Here is a 15,912-nt window from a genome sequence, read left to right on the forward strand (position 1 = left end):
ATGAGAAAGGAACAGTGGTGCCCGGCAGACACTGAAGACAGACCAGCTTGCTAACCAGTCACTGAGGAGACTAGGGAAGCATGAGCTTCTGACTGTGGGAAATGTTTACAGATAAAATATTTTCTGTTAATTACCCTTAAGGAATATAGTTTATTTTTCCAATAAATTTCTGCAGTATAGTTATTTTGATGGACACAGAATTTTATAACTAAACACATTTTCCTTTTCGCCTTGGTTACTAAAAACTGAATGACACCTTATAATAACAAACAGCAAATCTCACTTTATTTTTCTTAACTTACTATCTTATGTTTCTCTCCTTACATTCTCTTTATTCCAGGGTCTTTAGATACCATTCTACTTTCCTATTATCTTGCTAACTTGTACATATCCCAGAAAAGCACCAAAAAAAGTTTTTGAAGACATTATAAATTAATATATTTTTTATAACATTTTATTACTTCAACAAGCACTTTACAAGACACAATACTGGACAATGATTCTTAAGTTTTTCAAAATGTTAAAATATGTTAGAAATTTAAGGCCTTCTAGAACACATGTCATTATTATTGTCTGTATTTATAGTCAAAAGTAGTAAAAAAATTCATTCTTTAGGTTTTGTCTTAGAGTTAGTTTGCTCTGAGTACACAGGTTATAGTTATGTGATTAAGAAAAAAAATCACTCTGATATTTTTAGGAGTGGCGGTTGACTAATCTTTCTAATCCCCTACTCCCTCCTCGCCTATAACCCTTAAATAGGTCAACAAAGCTTAATAAAGCACTAATGGAGAAAAGAAATTGATAGTTTCTAAAATCAGTTTCTAAAATAAAGAACAGTTACATGAAAATTTGAAAAAGAGTTTTTTTTTGAGATCTTGGTATTTTGAGGTAACATTCTGGATGTTTTTCAATTGTAGCTAACAGGGTGGGCCTCTGTCCCCTCAAATCACAATTTCCAGGTCTTACACAAGGAAAATGCTAGCATGAGAGAGAAGTGCTGTAATTAACAAAGAAAATGTTTTTCTTATTGAATGATCAATACTGAAGCTCAAATATAAAAATCACTGAATAGAGGCAATAATTATATTTGGATTTGGGGACATATTTGAGTGCTTCAAAAATTGTGGTAAAAAATATATAAATAAAGTTTACTACTTACCATTTTTCAGGTACACAATTCAGTGGTATTAATAAGCACATTCAAATGTTGTGCAACCATCACCACCATCCATTACTAGATCTTTTCATCATCCCAAAAAAGAAATTCTGTACTCATTATAAAAACAAACTTGCTATTCTCTCCTTCCCGCCAGCCCATAGTAAACTCTATTCTATTTTCTGTCCTTATGAATTTGCCTATTCTAGCTTCCTCATGTAAGTGGAATGCCTTATTTGTCCTTCAAGTGCTCTGTATAGGAGGAGGACTTTTGTGTTGGCTTATTTTGCCTTCTTCTTGAAATTAAAGATTTTTCCTATTTACTTCACTTTGCTACAAAGTTAACAAAATTCTGTAAAGTATACATGTCAAAGCTTCTTATTTTTTGAGTATTATATAAATGTACACAAGGAAAATAATCTGCTAAATAAATAAATCTCTAACTTTGGAGATGGATGGTATAAGAAAGAAAAATTTAAAGATTACAGTCCAAGAAAAGAAAAAGCCGTAAAAGGATACCAATTACTACAAGATGTGTAGATACTGGATAGTACTTAAAAGGCATTAAAAAAAAATCTGTGTTGCACTTGATTAAAACATAAACATTAACCCAGAAATGGAATGCAGTCACCAATGATTTACCACTACATTGTATGCATTTCAAAAAGAGCCCCAAAAGGCAAATACCTAAATAACAATTTCCAGGTGGTAGAATTGAAGGTGATTTAAATTTCCTCCTTTTTTTTTTGAGCTTTTCTATTTTTAAATCTTGCACAGTGAACAAGCATTCCAGTGTAATTAGAAAACATGTTATTTTAAAAAATCACAAATGATACATTTAAGAACACTTTATTGTATCATTACTTTAAGACAAAGGAAAAAGAAAGTAATTACCAGGTTAAAGAAGCAGCTTTCTTCTAGCCACATCGAAAACACTTGATTAGCAGCAATAAAATTATTACAAAAGACAAGAAAAGTTTTTCTTTCATATTCTACTAACAGTTGCAATCACATTACATTACAGTATTTAAAATTAATTTATAAAAGTTGTAACACTGAACTGCATATATATATATAACCAAGCAAAAAAAACTGTTAGCATTCTTTCAATTTCAATGGAAACGTTGCTGAGAATCAAGACAATAATCCAATGCCAAACTTGTGTTGGCTCTCATGAATCCATGTTCACTGGAAACATCTACAAACATAGGCAGGCCACTTAGGAAGGACAGGGGCATTTTCCTATCAAAGGGAACCCAGGATATGCTGACTGGGCAAACTATTCTCTAACACATCTACTAGTCCGCTCTGTGGGAAAGTCCCAAGAATTCCAAAGGATAATAATGAAGAGAGCAAATGTTCTTTTCCAACCTTAACTGCATATGTTAAAGCCACAAATAATTAAGGCCATCAAAAGAAAGACAAGATCAATCACTCATCAGAATAAGATTAATCAGATTAATTAATTACTCTAATTAATAAGATTAATAGAGGGGAACCTGACACAATCAGAGGGATGCATCCTTATAATTACACACACATTATAAGCTGAGGCAGACAAAATCACAATCTCTCTGATTTTGTTGTTCTCTTTGCAAAATTTTGGGAGTGGAAATTGAACAATGGCTCCTAAATCTGAATATGTTTCAGGGTCACTTGCAGAGGTTCTTAAATACAGAGTCTAAGAGTCTCCTTCATCACAACAATTACAACACTATATCCAAGGGATCTGTGTTTAAGGGAACTGCCTGGGCTCTGCATTTCAAACCAAACCAACTCCTCAGGTGACTGAAGTATTAAATTCACAAAACCACTTCTTATCAAAAGATGAAGTGAGGCATCTCCTGTTTGGCAAACACAGCTGTGGGAACTAAATAAACAACAGAGATATTAATAGGCAACACTTCTGATGCCAACAGAATTCATAACAGCCTACTCATTTTGTAAAATATCACTTACCATGCGGTTTTTAGTGCTGGTATTTACTACCAACTAGAAAACATACACTGATTCAAGATGTTCTCTTTCTGCCCAAGGAGGATATATACATACATATATAAAATATATGAATATATATTAGAATATATACACATACAAGTATATATAAATATATATCATATATATTTAATAGACTACAAATACTCCACAGTAGGTGGAGTATATACAGCTCAATCAGTATTTGCTGAATTAAACCAGACTGGGCAAACAAATCAGTAATCATCCACACGGTCAAAAGCAAATATTCAAAATAAGTTAAGCATCTGAATGCCTATTACGCTCCAATTCTCTCTTAAAATAAGCACACTGTTGCCATTTTGAGTACACAGTTCCTGAAGTGAGGAGCTGAAACAGACTTTACTTGGGTAACATGGCAAGAAAATTATTAACCAAGAGCCATTTAATGTAAATAGCACTTTCTATCAACGTTTAATTGACATAAATTATGCTGACAGAAGCCAATTGTTTTGCTTTTTTCAAGCCACATTTAATTCACTGCTTTTCTAAAACTTAATTAGCAAGTCTAAAAAGGTAAATGAGGTTTAAGTTTGCATTTATCAGGTTAATAAACAAGAGACCTTATATTCTGGTGATGCACTCAAACATGTTAATGATCCTTGGAAATATGTGTCTAGAAATATTTCATTGATAAATACATATATCACAATATACTGATATAGATATACTAATTAGAGCCACATGTATATGTTTGCCAAAATTCTACTTTTAAAAATAATGTTCTTGTTCAGCAATAGGCTTATACAAGGTTACAACATTCAGTAAAAAATATTCCTAAAGCCTGTCTGTTCACAGCTTTTCACACATTCATTTATTCCTCTGACAGCACAGCACACGGCACAAAGTAGGCACTCAACTAGTATTTACAGAATGCATGAATTTAAACCTGGTGTCATAAATGTCCAGTCAATAACACAAAAATAACCAACTTAAAGGTAAAAATTTGGAGCCAAGTGTTATGCATCTATCTCACTCAGCTAGATTTTCAGTAATTCTTCCACTGAGTCCAAACAGGATTTGCAATGATTTGAATAACAATATATCTATTATGGAAGAATTACAAAGAATATGAAACTAAGATTATAAACCATCCAGTAGATCTTCATATTTAAGACAGCACATTTTACATGAGTGTTGAAAATGCTAATTTTGGGTCTCAGCGATTCTAACTTAATAGGTCTCTGATCAGGGATTAGAAAGTTCTAAAGATTTGAAACAAGTTTCTCTCTGATTCTGATGCAACTGTTATAAGAACCATATTAGAGAAATAGTCCTATGTATGAGAAGGGGAAAACTAAACTAAATCTGTTTCTGCACCTGAGCCTTGAATTTAGCTCTTTCTTTCCTGGCAGCCAAGACAAAAAGGAATTAAAGAAAGTAACCATCAGCTGATGAGAGGAGGCCTGGCAGTTTGTCAGAGAAGGCCAATAAAGTGCTTCAGATCTTTCTGTAAACAGGCAAAGCATGCACACAGAGGGAAAATAATCCCCTAGCATTAACAAAAAATGACTTCTCAGATGGCACTTCATGTACAAGACTGTAAATTAAAAAAAAGAAAATTTACTTACCAGCAATTTGGAAGACTATATAGAAACATCATCAAATGGGTATGTCTAATTTTCTTTCATTTTCTGCATTTATTTCTGAGACAAAGAGAGCATGTATGCACAGGTGAATACATGCCTGCACACCTGCGCCAGTGGGGGAGGGGGACAGAAGGAGAGTGAGAGAGAGAACCCTAAGCAGGCTCCACACCCAGTGCGGACGCAGACACTGGATGCAGGGCTCAGTCTCATGACTGAAAGATCATGACCTGAGCCAAAATCACGAGTCAGACTCTCAGCTACCCGAACCACCTAGATACCCCTAATTTAATGTTAAAGCACAAGTACAAACTTTTACATACTGCTGGCAGCCTCCCTGAAGAACAAGAAAGACACACATTCCTTACACTCCACAGTCCCACTCCTAGATAACAGCTGGGATTCAGAAAACTCATTCATGTGTACCAGAAGGATTCAAGACAAGTACCAGTACTACCTGCATTTGCAACAAATCTGAATCATGTTAAATATCAATCATGGAAAATGGATAAACTGTGGTAGGTGCATGTACAATGGAATATCCATAATAACAGAAAAATGAGTAGACTGGAATTACATGTATCCATATGGATGAATTTCATAAATACAATATTGGGGGAAAAGCCACTTGCAGAAGAAAACACAGTGTGATAACATACATATAAAGGGTAAGAGCATACCCAATAACTCTGTATGTTCTCAAAAACATACCTATGTAGTAAAAATAGAGACAAATGCATGGGATGACAACTACAGTCAGAAGGGCAGGTCCTCTAGATGGGGTGGAAAGGAAAAGAATTAGGGAGAATTGTGGGTTCAATAGTACTGGCCATGTTTTATTTCTTTAGTAGAGTGGCAGTTACCTGAGGCATTGTTATATGTCTGAATTATTTTACAATAAATAAATGAAAATATGAAGGCATACTATCACACCACACTCCAGTAAGGATCTAAGATATAAATGAATGTGGTCCAGGAAGACTCCCTTCCAACTGTAAAGGAAGAGAGGGTGAGGACAGAAGAAAAGACAGGGAACAGGATCTTGATACTAAAGCAGTGCATCCCAGATACAGCCCTCTGAGGTTAGAGACCCAGGAATCTGCACAGCAGATACCTTGCAGCCATTAAAACATCTGAGATTAATTAGCATGAACTGGTAGAGAAACATGTCCCCTATATATCTGTAAATAAAAGCAAGCTGCATAGCAGTAATGCTTAGAATAATACCTTTTATATAAAAGAAGATTTACATATACTTGCACATTTGTGGAAAGTTATACAGAGAACCATGAATAGTTGTTGACCTGGGCAGAAGGCAAAAGTTCCACTCTATACCCTTTATACTGACAGGCTGTTTTCATAATAAGCATCTACAATTTTTAAATTAACTTTTATAATTAAACAACTGAGCTCTCCAGCAAGGGCTTGGGAAATGCTTCTCAACCTCAGCTGCACTTCAAAACCATCTGGACGCTTACATAACTCAACTTCTAGACCCCAGTCCATCTTAAAACCTCTACGGTCCATGTATCACTATTTTCTAAAAGCTCCATTACAAAAAAATCCAATGGAGGTACCTGGGTGCCTCAGTGGGTTAAATGTCAGACTCGTGATTTCAGCTCAGGTCATGATCTCATGACCCTGAGATCATGTCCCATCTGTCTCAGGCTCTGTGCTGGGCTTAGAGCCTGTTTTAAGAGTCTCTCTCCCCCTGCCCCTTACCACCCTTGTGTGCACACATGCACTTTCTCTCTCTCTCTCAAAAAAAAAAAAGTCCAAGGTACATTAAGGGTTCAAACTCATTGTTTTAGATGTTACATGTGCAAATGACAATGTGAGTTATGAAAATTAAAGACACCATCTTGTATAATGACCCAGACAAGAAAACCATCAATGTCTACAGGACGAAAAACCATAGGCTGGGTTAAACACTTTTTCGAAAAGTAAGCTCTAATACACTGAATCACCTGGGAAGGTTTACCCTCAGAACCCCAAATTCCATTCCACTGAGTAGGGAAGAGAAATCTGCCCTGGAAAAAAGTGTTCCCAGACAGTGACTACATAAGCATTTCACTGGACTTCTACAAAACATGTCATTTTGATTGATACTGCCCTTAATTTGAGGTTGTATCTTTGTTACGTATTTATTTCAGATGTTTAAAAATATTAATAAGCAGTAGGAAAGAACACTCACCATAATCGCATATCCCTTATGGTATTTTAGAATAAAGCCTTCTATTTCGATGATTTTCTCTGCATATATTTACATGTATAATTTCTCATACAAAAGTGGAATCATACTGAATGCCAGGCTTTGTAACCAGCTCTTTTTTTCATGTCTTATAACAAGGATATTCTTTCATGTAATATTTCCTCTGGATGGGCCCACCAGGACCAGGTAACTAACTGTAAAATGTATCCCCAAGTAGCTAAAAAAGCGGACACGTGTGAAGGCGTTAATTCGGAATGAAAACTACTCTGCTGAAATCATCAATTCAGTGTTTGCAAGGTTTAAAGATTAGTTGGTGCATTGACCAACGCAGTGACTGGTGATCAGTCCAGCTCCTTGAAGCTGCTCCTGGTTCAGGAGATGAAGGCACACCGTCACGCATGGAAGAGAAGCAGCTCACATTCCATCCAAGCCCCTTCCAGGCCAGCCACTAGCTAGTCTTACTGTTACAAACCATTTTCTAACACAATAAAAAGGTTTTTTTGAAGCTGTTTTCTTAAGCAATTTTTTTTTCTAGGCACTGTGAACTATTTTAACTGAACAAGCTTACCTTTGTGGAAACTCCACAACAGTGTTAGTCATTATGTGATAAATATTTTCAGATTCATTGCTGGCTCCATTTTAAGGCCTTGCCCTCATTTTTACTTACGCTACTTGGAATCTTCTGCAAACCAACACTTAACTCTTTTCTGGAAGATGGCAGGATAAATGCAAATAAACAGGCAAGCAAATGAAGACACAGACACAATCACTTCTCCAGCACTGCCAAGATCTCACCGCATTGTAATGCCTCAGGCCTCCGTCTCCCTCACCTGTTTCTGGAGGGTAAAGGTCTCATTTGGCTCGGCATCCCTAACTCCTACCATCAAACTCTAGTACATGGCAAGGTTTTAAGAAAAACATGTGTTCAGTACCCTAGAGTTCTGGGCCTTCTCATTGAGAGAATGCTCAATATCCCAAGAGCCTATAGTTTGTGCTCACGAACACAGAAAATAATGGCTGTCTTATGATGAGGCCTCCTTGTTACCAGTTAAGATCACTTCCGAAATCAGACCCTCCTCCTGAATTTCCCAGTGTTACTGACAAGCACCACCATTCACTCCTTTTGGTCACCTAGGCTTGATGCCTCCTTGCCTCTAGTTCAACTATCTCTCTTCATCTACTGTAGCTACCAGAGCCTGTCAGTTCTAACCCTGCAAACATCTCTCCTCTGTCCCTCATCCATTCCCATGTCTATCAGTCTAATTAAAATGCTCAGGATCTCTCCAAGAATTAGATCATGACATCATGCCTTTATATAGTCTTTCTTTCACAGGGTGGCCAGATGAATCCTCCTGGAACCTCAGCTGTAACTCTGATCACATCACTTCCCTACTCCTACGTCTTCAAGGGTCCCCACTGCCTGTGGATTTAGCTTCCATGTGCTTGATCTTGACTTAAAGGTCAATTCATTCAACAGCCCTGTTTTGTGTACGTACAAGTAGAGCAAGGTCCAGGTTCAGGGAGGGAAAAGAGAAATGTACAAAACATGAGACTCATCTTTTGGGAACAGACCACACAATAGCAGAGGCAGACCTGTACAGGAAAAGCTATAAAACTAAAAGTGGTAAGAGCTTTTTAAAAAAGGCAAAATACATGGATGATGGAAGTACAGAGATGAGAAAGATTAATTCTGGCTAGGGGAATCAAGGAAGGCTTCATGAAGGAGGTGGAATTTTAACAACAACAACAAAATATTAGAAGAAGTATTTCTGATGCAGGAAATAGTAAAAACTAAAAAAAAAGACAAATGAGAAAGCACATAATAGCTTCCTGGAATTCAGAAGGAAGGGGTGGGTTAACACACTGGTAGGTGAGGGAAAGAAACAGAAAACAAGACTGAAAAGGTTGCAGTCATCTGGGGGTTCCGGACTGACATGCCCAGAGACCTGTATTCACCGTTCGAGGTTTAGCAGAATTACCTGGTCATAGCTGTGCTCTGAGAGGCACCTCACAGAGGTGTGAAAACTGACTGGAGAGGAAGAAAGGAAGACTGGGAGAGCAGGGGACCAGTTTCTGCAATAATATGTAGTAAGAAGTGGGGGCCGGGATTAGACCTGAAGCAGGAGAAAATGCACCACTGGCCAGAGTACATCCAGCAATACCCGAGGGGACAACGCCATTGACTCACACTTATTTTATCTGTTTCTTTCCTGATGGACTGAGGAGCTTCTGGGTCCAGGTGACACAGTACGCATCTCAAGTTTCAGGCCCAGTCCAGTTAGGCTGTGGTGTGTGGCACTGACAGCTTGTGGACTCACCACTACCCAAGCTTGGTGAGATTCGTCCCAGGTACCACCCTTGTCCTTCCATATGTTCCTCAGTCAGAACACTGTGTGTCTTCCTCTGTGGCTCTTGTAGCCTCCAACATCAAGTCCATACTGCTCTCCACTTCCAGGTTTTCTCCAACTCTCTACCTCATCACCTCCTAAACCCAGACCCTGTGCACCTTGCCATACTGCCAAATGGCCAGCCAACTTGCCTGTGTCCCCATTCTCTTCTCCCCATGGGCACTCCCTTCCTTTCCTCTCCAGTCCCTCCCCTGCAACCCTCTCCAAAATCACCTATTCATTTCCTTGCCTCCTCTGATATGGCAAGGATTCTCCTGTTTACCGTTCTTACTTCTAGACTCTACCTTCTTGTAATAACAACAGCTCCTTTGAGGTTATACCGTTTGACCATGACATCCTCCCTTTGTCCATGTTGTCAGCTATTTAACTTCAAACCCCCACCCCCCCACTCATCAAAGTTGTTAACATTTGGTGTATATTCTCCCCTCTGCCCCAAGAAACCTGCCAACGCTTCTGGAAGCTAAACCAACCAACACCACCTAGATCAAGCCTAGATCTCCTCTTAGCCGCTCTCCTCCTCTCCTCTACCTCAGCCATCCAGTAGCAGGGGCACATGTTGGACTTCAGCAGAGATGTGAAGTGTTTCGCCTCAAAAGCTGCCCATTCTGGCTCATGCAGCACATCCACCACAACTGCTCTTCCAGCCCCGCAGGACTCAGACCACCTACCACTGTGCTTTCCCTTGGGCCCTTTTCTCTGTTGACGTTCTATGGTCCATTATTCCCAATGTGCGCTTGCCAACCCTAATCTCTTTTTTTAGATTTAAAGATTTTATTTCTTTATCTGACTGAGAGAGAGAGAGAGAGAGAAAGCACAAGCAGGGGGAGCAGGAGAGGAAGAGGGAGAAGCAGGCTCTTCACAAAGAAGGGAGCCCAAAGCAGGACTTGATCCTAGCACCCTGGGATCATGACCTTAGCCCAAAGCAAATGCTTAACTGACGAAGACACCCAGCCTCCCAAACTCGACAACTCTTATATACCCTCTACTTTTTCATTCACTTCTCTGGAAAAACTCCACCCTTGGAGGGGGTTGCAAAAAAGGGTGACACTCTAATTCTATCATTCCTTCTTCGCCTATTAGCTGGGGCACTTCTATAATGAGAAACTTCCTCTCGTCACCTATGTGGAAAGACAGAATTTTCTTGGTTCTCTCTTTATTTTTTTTCATTCTCCAAAGTGATTAATGATTTTTGTTATTATAAATATCATTAACTTATTCTAATATCCTCCAAGGTAATCGAAGCATTTTTTAAATCATAAATTTATGGATATAACATATCCCCTTGGATATTCCACTGAATCATGTTCAAGTCTACCATTCACGAACAAAACAAGCCAAGTCCCTCACTCGATCTCTCACCTCCTCCTCCCAGCCACGCTGCCTGGCCACACCTGTATAGTCTATTTCTTGACCTCTGGCTCACTCCTTTACCATCTGCCACAACTCCACCAAAACAGCTCTTGCTGGGGCACCTGGGTGGCACAGGTGGTTGGGCATCTGACAGCTGGTTTTGGCTCATGTCATAATCTCAAGGTCATGAGACTGAGCTCTGCACTGGGCTCCATGCTCAGTACAGAGTCTGTGTGAGATTCTCTGTCCCTGCCACTCATGCTCTCTCTCTCTCTCTACAATAAACAGATCTTTTAAACAAACAAACAAAACAGCTCTTGCTAATGACCACCGGTGACTTTGTCAAGATCAAAGTTGACTTTTCCGGTTTCATTTCATCTGATTCATCTGACCACTCTGAGCTGCTGGCCACTTCCTTTCTCCTTGGAGGAGTCTTCTCCTGACAACATAACATCCTGGTTTTTGTCCTCCTGTTGGTTTTTCTAGCTTATCATCTGACTCATCTATGCCATGTTGGCAGTCTTAAGGCTCAGCTCTAGGGCACTATTTTCTCCGCTATACCTTCTACTGAGATGATCTCACCTATACCTAAGACTTTACTTATCGCTTATACAAAAATGTCTCACAGCAAATTTGTATCATTACCTTTCATCTCTCCCTCTGGACTCCATACACAACTGCCTAAACGACTGCACTGTCTCTGCATATTTCTACTTACTACATATAAATAAAGTCGGGATCTATGGAAAAAAGAAAATCTCCCTCTTCCCGTAAATGCCAGAACAGAAACCATGGTTGTATCATAGTCCCAATCATAGTCATTATGTCATACAGTCATATATGTCATATAGTATAGTAGATGCTAAGTTAGTATGTGTTGGATGAATGAATAAATGAAAATGAATAAATACCCCCAAATTCCTGAAATTAGTGTGGCTTGTCGTTTTTCAGTAGGCTTATACTTGCTATCACTGAATATAACTTTATATAAAGTATTTAATATCAAGGGCACATGGCAGTCCCTATACACTGATAAGAAGTTTTAAAAACACACACACATATATATATATATATATATATAAAATAAAGTATAGCTGTTTTTATTATTATCATCACTGAATTCATTTTTTGTAGGCAAAAACCATTTTCTGATTACCTCTGAATCCATTCCCAAACACTTGTCTAACTCCATGAGGAAAGCTGGACAAAAGCAAATTCTTACTTTCTGTTTCCCTTGCAATTACGGCCAAGAGACATAAGTCTGGACAGTGAAATATAAGTGGAAGTTTTCTGAGAGGCTTCGGAAAAGGTACTGATTTTCTGGAAATAAATAAAAGGTGTTGGGAGGGAACTGTGGCATTCTGTCTTCCTTTTTCCTCATGTGATGTGATGTCTGGAGTCACAGCAACTATCTTGCAACTATGAAAGAAAGGCCAACAAAACTGCAGAACCACTGAAGGAGCAGAAACAGCAGCCCACCCCAAGCCTTCTCGTTATATGAGAAAAGTAAACTCTTCTTTTCTTTTCTATTACTTGTATCTAAAAACATCTGACATTCTGCTCACAAGATTCTCTTTCAGACAAACCACCTTACTTTTTAAATCTTTTCTCTTTGTGAATCTTCTAAAATCTTTTTGCTCTTTGTTAAATTTCTCTGTCCCTCTCCCTAATAGTGTAACTGAAATAAAATACCAAGTATATTTACATACACACAAACACATACTTTTTTTTTCACAAAATAGAAAATGACAATTTAAAAAGTAAAGAAAGATTCCTTAAATTTCTTATATTGAGTTCGTCTGCAAATATACAGAGATCAAAATAACATCTGCTTGGTGATATGCCATCAAAAAGAATTTAGGTCTCCTTGCTTTGCTCACTCAGACTAAAAACCAAGCTCTAAGATAAAGTATTTTCATGTCTACTCAGGTGCATCAATATCGAGCATATGATATATTCTGATGTAATTCCAAAGTCAAGAATCATATAAATATGCAGCTAGACAAGAAATCAAACATTTATACACAAAGCTTAACTACACAATATAGACTATATTTAATTTTTCCAAAAAAGGAAATGCAAGAAGTATAATACTTAAAGAACTGATAAATCTGAATAAATAGATTAAACTATGATTATCCTATTAGTAAGACCAGAATATTTCACCTGTATTCTTAATATGACATGCATTTAGGTTTATAAAGGGTAAGACCTAGTTGGCTGTAGAGAATTTTCTTAGAGTAAAAAAAAAAGAGAGAGAGAGAGAGAATATGAATTAAATTATCTTGGGCCACTGCCCTTTTCAGTCTGTTTTCAGTCCCCTACCTATAAAACAAGGAGAGTGTGGACTGGTGTTCAGACTGTTCTCTGCACAGCCTATCCAGGCAAGTCTGCAAGCCTTCCACTCTGACTCAGGCAAAGCAGATCTGCTTTTAACTGTTTAAATATTCATCTTTTATATAAGATAAGATTTTTGTTAAAGAACTCAGGAACTAAAAATAACTTGAAAATTACTGGACAAAATGCTCTCCTTGGGCTCTTCTGATATTAATATTCATGATAAAATGATTTCTTTAAGCTCCAAAGCCTTAAATATTTTAAGAGCAAATCTATTCATCTAAATATGTACACAGAAAGTTCATGTGACAATGTGGGCTTGCTTTATTTTCAGAAATATATTCAAATAGAACTAATGTTTTTACCTCGTGAAAATGCCATCCACGATTCCAATTGTTGCTTCCTCTGCAGGAACGTAGGAGCCAATCTGAGCCATGATAGTAATCAATGCAACTTGTTTTATGTAGGAGCTCTTTCCACCCATGTTTGGTCCAGTGATTATCATTACTCTTTCTGAATCCCCCTAGAAAATTAAAAAGAAATTTTACTTGTTGTACCCAAAGGGTTTTTATGTAATATCTATAATTTATTCCATAAATGAGAATGCATTGGGCAAAAGATGGCTTTCTGGTATTTAAATACATTACTGATTAAGTATCACAAAGGGAAAGAGGACCTCTTTGTCTTCAACCTGAACCATGCTACTGCAGAAGAATTCTGAGCAATATACAGGATGGTTTCCGCATATGAAAAAGGAAACCAGAAGCAACCTAAATGAGGTAACTACTATGGCTTTCTCATTAAACATTCATCAATCTGACTCTTTGTGTGTTTTTAATATTGCTTATATTTAAAATCTGTCAATTTCCATTTATCCATCCTAAAACTGCACACATTATATAGCTAATTGCTCAAGGCCCTAATTTGAGTTGGTAGCACAAGAATTTTTTCAGTTCTAGATGGATGACTACTGAAGAGGTTTATAATACCAAATTCTAGGTATCAGCTTTATCAGCATTTTTCACTGGCATTTCACCAAAGCATGTAAAGGAGGTAGAAAAGTGGGGACACCTGGGTGGCTCAATGGGTTAAGCCTCTGCCTTCGGCTCAGGTCTTGATCTCAGGGTCCTGGGATCAAGCCCCACATTGGGGTTCAGCAGGGAGTCTGCTTCCTCCTCTCTCTGCCTGCCTCTCTGCCTCCTTGTGATCTCTCTGTCAAATAAACAAATAAAATCTAAAAGAAAAAGTGGCAGAAAAGCTCAAACATTTATACTAATTTAACTTCTAGAACTTGCCTCTATTAACCAGTTACAGTACTTGCCACATATAGACTTGTCCTAAGGGAAATTGTCCAGCAGGAGACCTCTGCAGCAAGTGAGCCCGAGGCATCCATGTGCTGTGCTCTGTGAACCCACCATGCTGGGCAATACCTGCTTGGTCAAGAGCGGCCACTGTGTAATTCACCAAGAGTCCTAGAGGTGGCCTCACATAAAAGGGCTTCTGGAACTGATCAAATAATCTCTTGGGAATTTAAATTGAGTACCATGCACTGATTCAATCTGGAGGAAGACAGAACAAGGCCACAAAGCACTGGGGATCATGAGTAAGAAGTTATGAGGAAACAAAAGGAATGAAGAAAAATTACACAGAGCAGGGAGTAATGGGATAGTTAGCAATGAAAAGGAAGAAAAAGCAGAGCAGAGGAGAGGGGTGCCTGGGTGGCTCAGTAGGTTGCGCCTCTGCCTTTGGCTCGGGTCATGATCTCAGGGACCTCGGATCAAGCCCTATATCGGGCTCTCTGCTCGGCGGGGAGCCTGCTTCCCTCTCTCTCTGCCTCCTTGTGATCTCTGTCTGTCAAATAAATAAATAAAATCTTAAAAAAAAAAAAAAAAAAACAGAGGAGAGCCCAGAGTAGTTGAGAAATTTCATGCCAATAATGAGGGTCTCAAAGTTAAAATATCATGAACTCTTACTATTGAGGGGATAAAAAGAAAACCAGTTCCATCTCTAAAGTTGTCTTATATCCTAATTAACCAGACATTTCTAGACTCACTAAAGCCAAGCTGTACTAGAGATCTTGTTCTCCCTGTGATTCCTCTCTCTTATGGTTACAGGTAGCTTTAAAACGAGGGTCACATGTCTCCATTACTTGAAGGAACTTGAATGAATCTATGTTTCTTGGAATGGAAAGAGCTTAGCACACTGAAAGCAAAGAAAGAAACTTTGCATGAGTAGAATGATGAAAATAATGATTAAAATAAAATTAATTCTTCTACAGAGATTTAAAAATAATAAACCTATTATAAATAGTCAAACTTGGGACCTACCCAGATATTTCAAAAATTTAAATAAAATGAACAGCTTTTTTAAAATTGGCAAAAATGACACAAGAAATAGCTAATCTGAATAATCCTATGTCTATTAAAGATATTCATCCGTAATTAAAAGCCCTTCCACAAGAAAAACTCCAAACACAGATAATTTCTCCACTGATTGTTGCAAACATGTAAGAAATAGCACTTATCTTATAAAAACTCTCCTACAGAATAGAGTAAGGGCAACTCTTACCAAAACACTTCAAAACTCCAACAGAATCTTGATAGTAAAAACCCAACAAGAACATTACAAAAAAAAAAAATTACAGGCCAATTTCATCCACAAAAATGTATGTAAAACTCCTTAGTATATTAATAAGCAAATCCAAAGCTATATAGACACTTAGAGTTTTTGAGGAGTATAGGGTTGGTTTAATATTCAAAGACCAATCAATGTAATTTACCACATTAAAAGAATAAAGAAGACAAATCAGATGATGATCTCCAAGGACACAGAGAAAGCATTTGATAAAAT

General features: G+C 37.8%; 1 protein-coding gene across 3 annotated transcripts in view; it reads right to left on the bottom strand.

Annotated features, from left to right (window-relative positions):
* MSH3 (mutS homolog 3) overlaps positions 1 to 15,912 on the bottom strand; it is a 180,944-nt gene that overhangs the window by 25,699 nt on the left and 139,333 nt on the right. For all 3 annotated transcript variants that reach the window (XM_044266234.1, XM_044266241.1, XM_044266250.1), the window contains exon 20: positions 13,428 to 13,585. In XM_044266234.1, coding sequence (XP_044122169.1) covers positions 13,428 to 13,585 — 158 coding nt within the window. The remainder of the gene's footprint in view (positions 1 to 13,427; positions 13,586 to 15,912) is intronic.

This window comes from Neovison vison, chromosome 1 (genome assembly GCF_020171115.1).
Source record: "Neovison vison isolate M4711 chromosome 1, ASM_NN_V1, whole genome shotgun sequence".
NCBI classification, from domain to species: Eukaryota; Metazoa; Chordata; class Mammalia; order Carnivora; family Mustelidae; genus Neogale; species Neogale vison.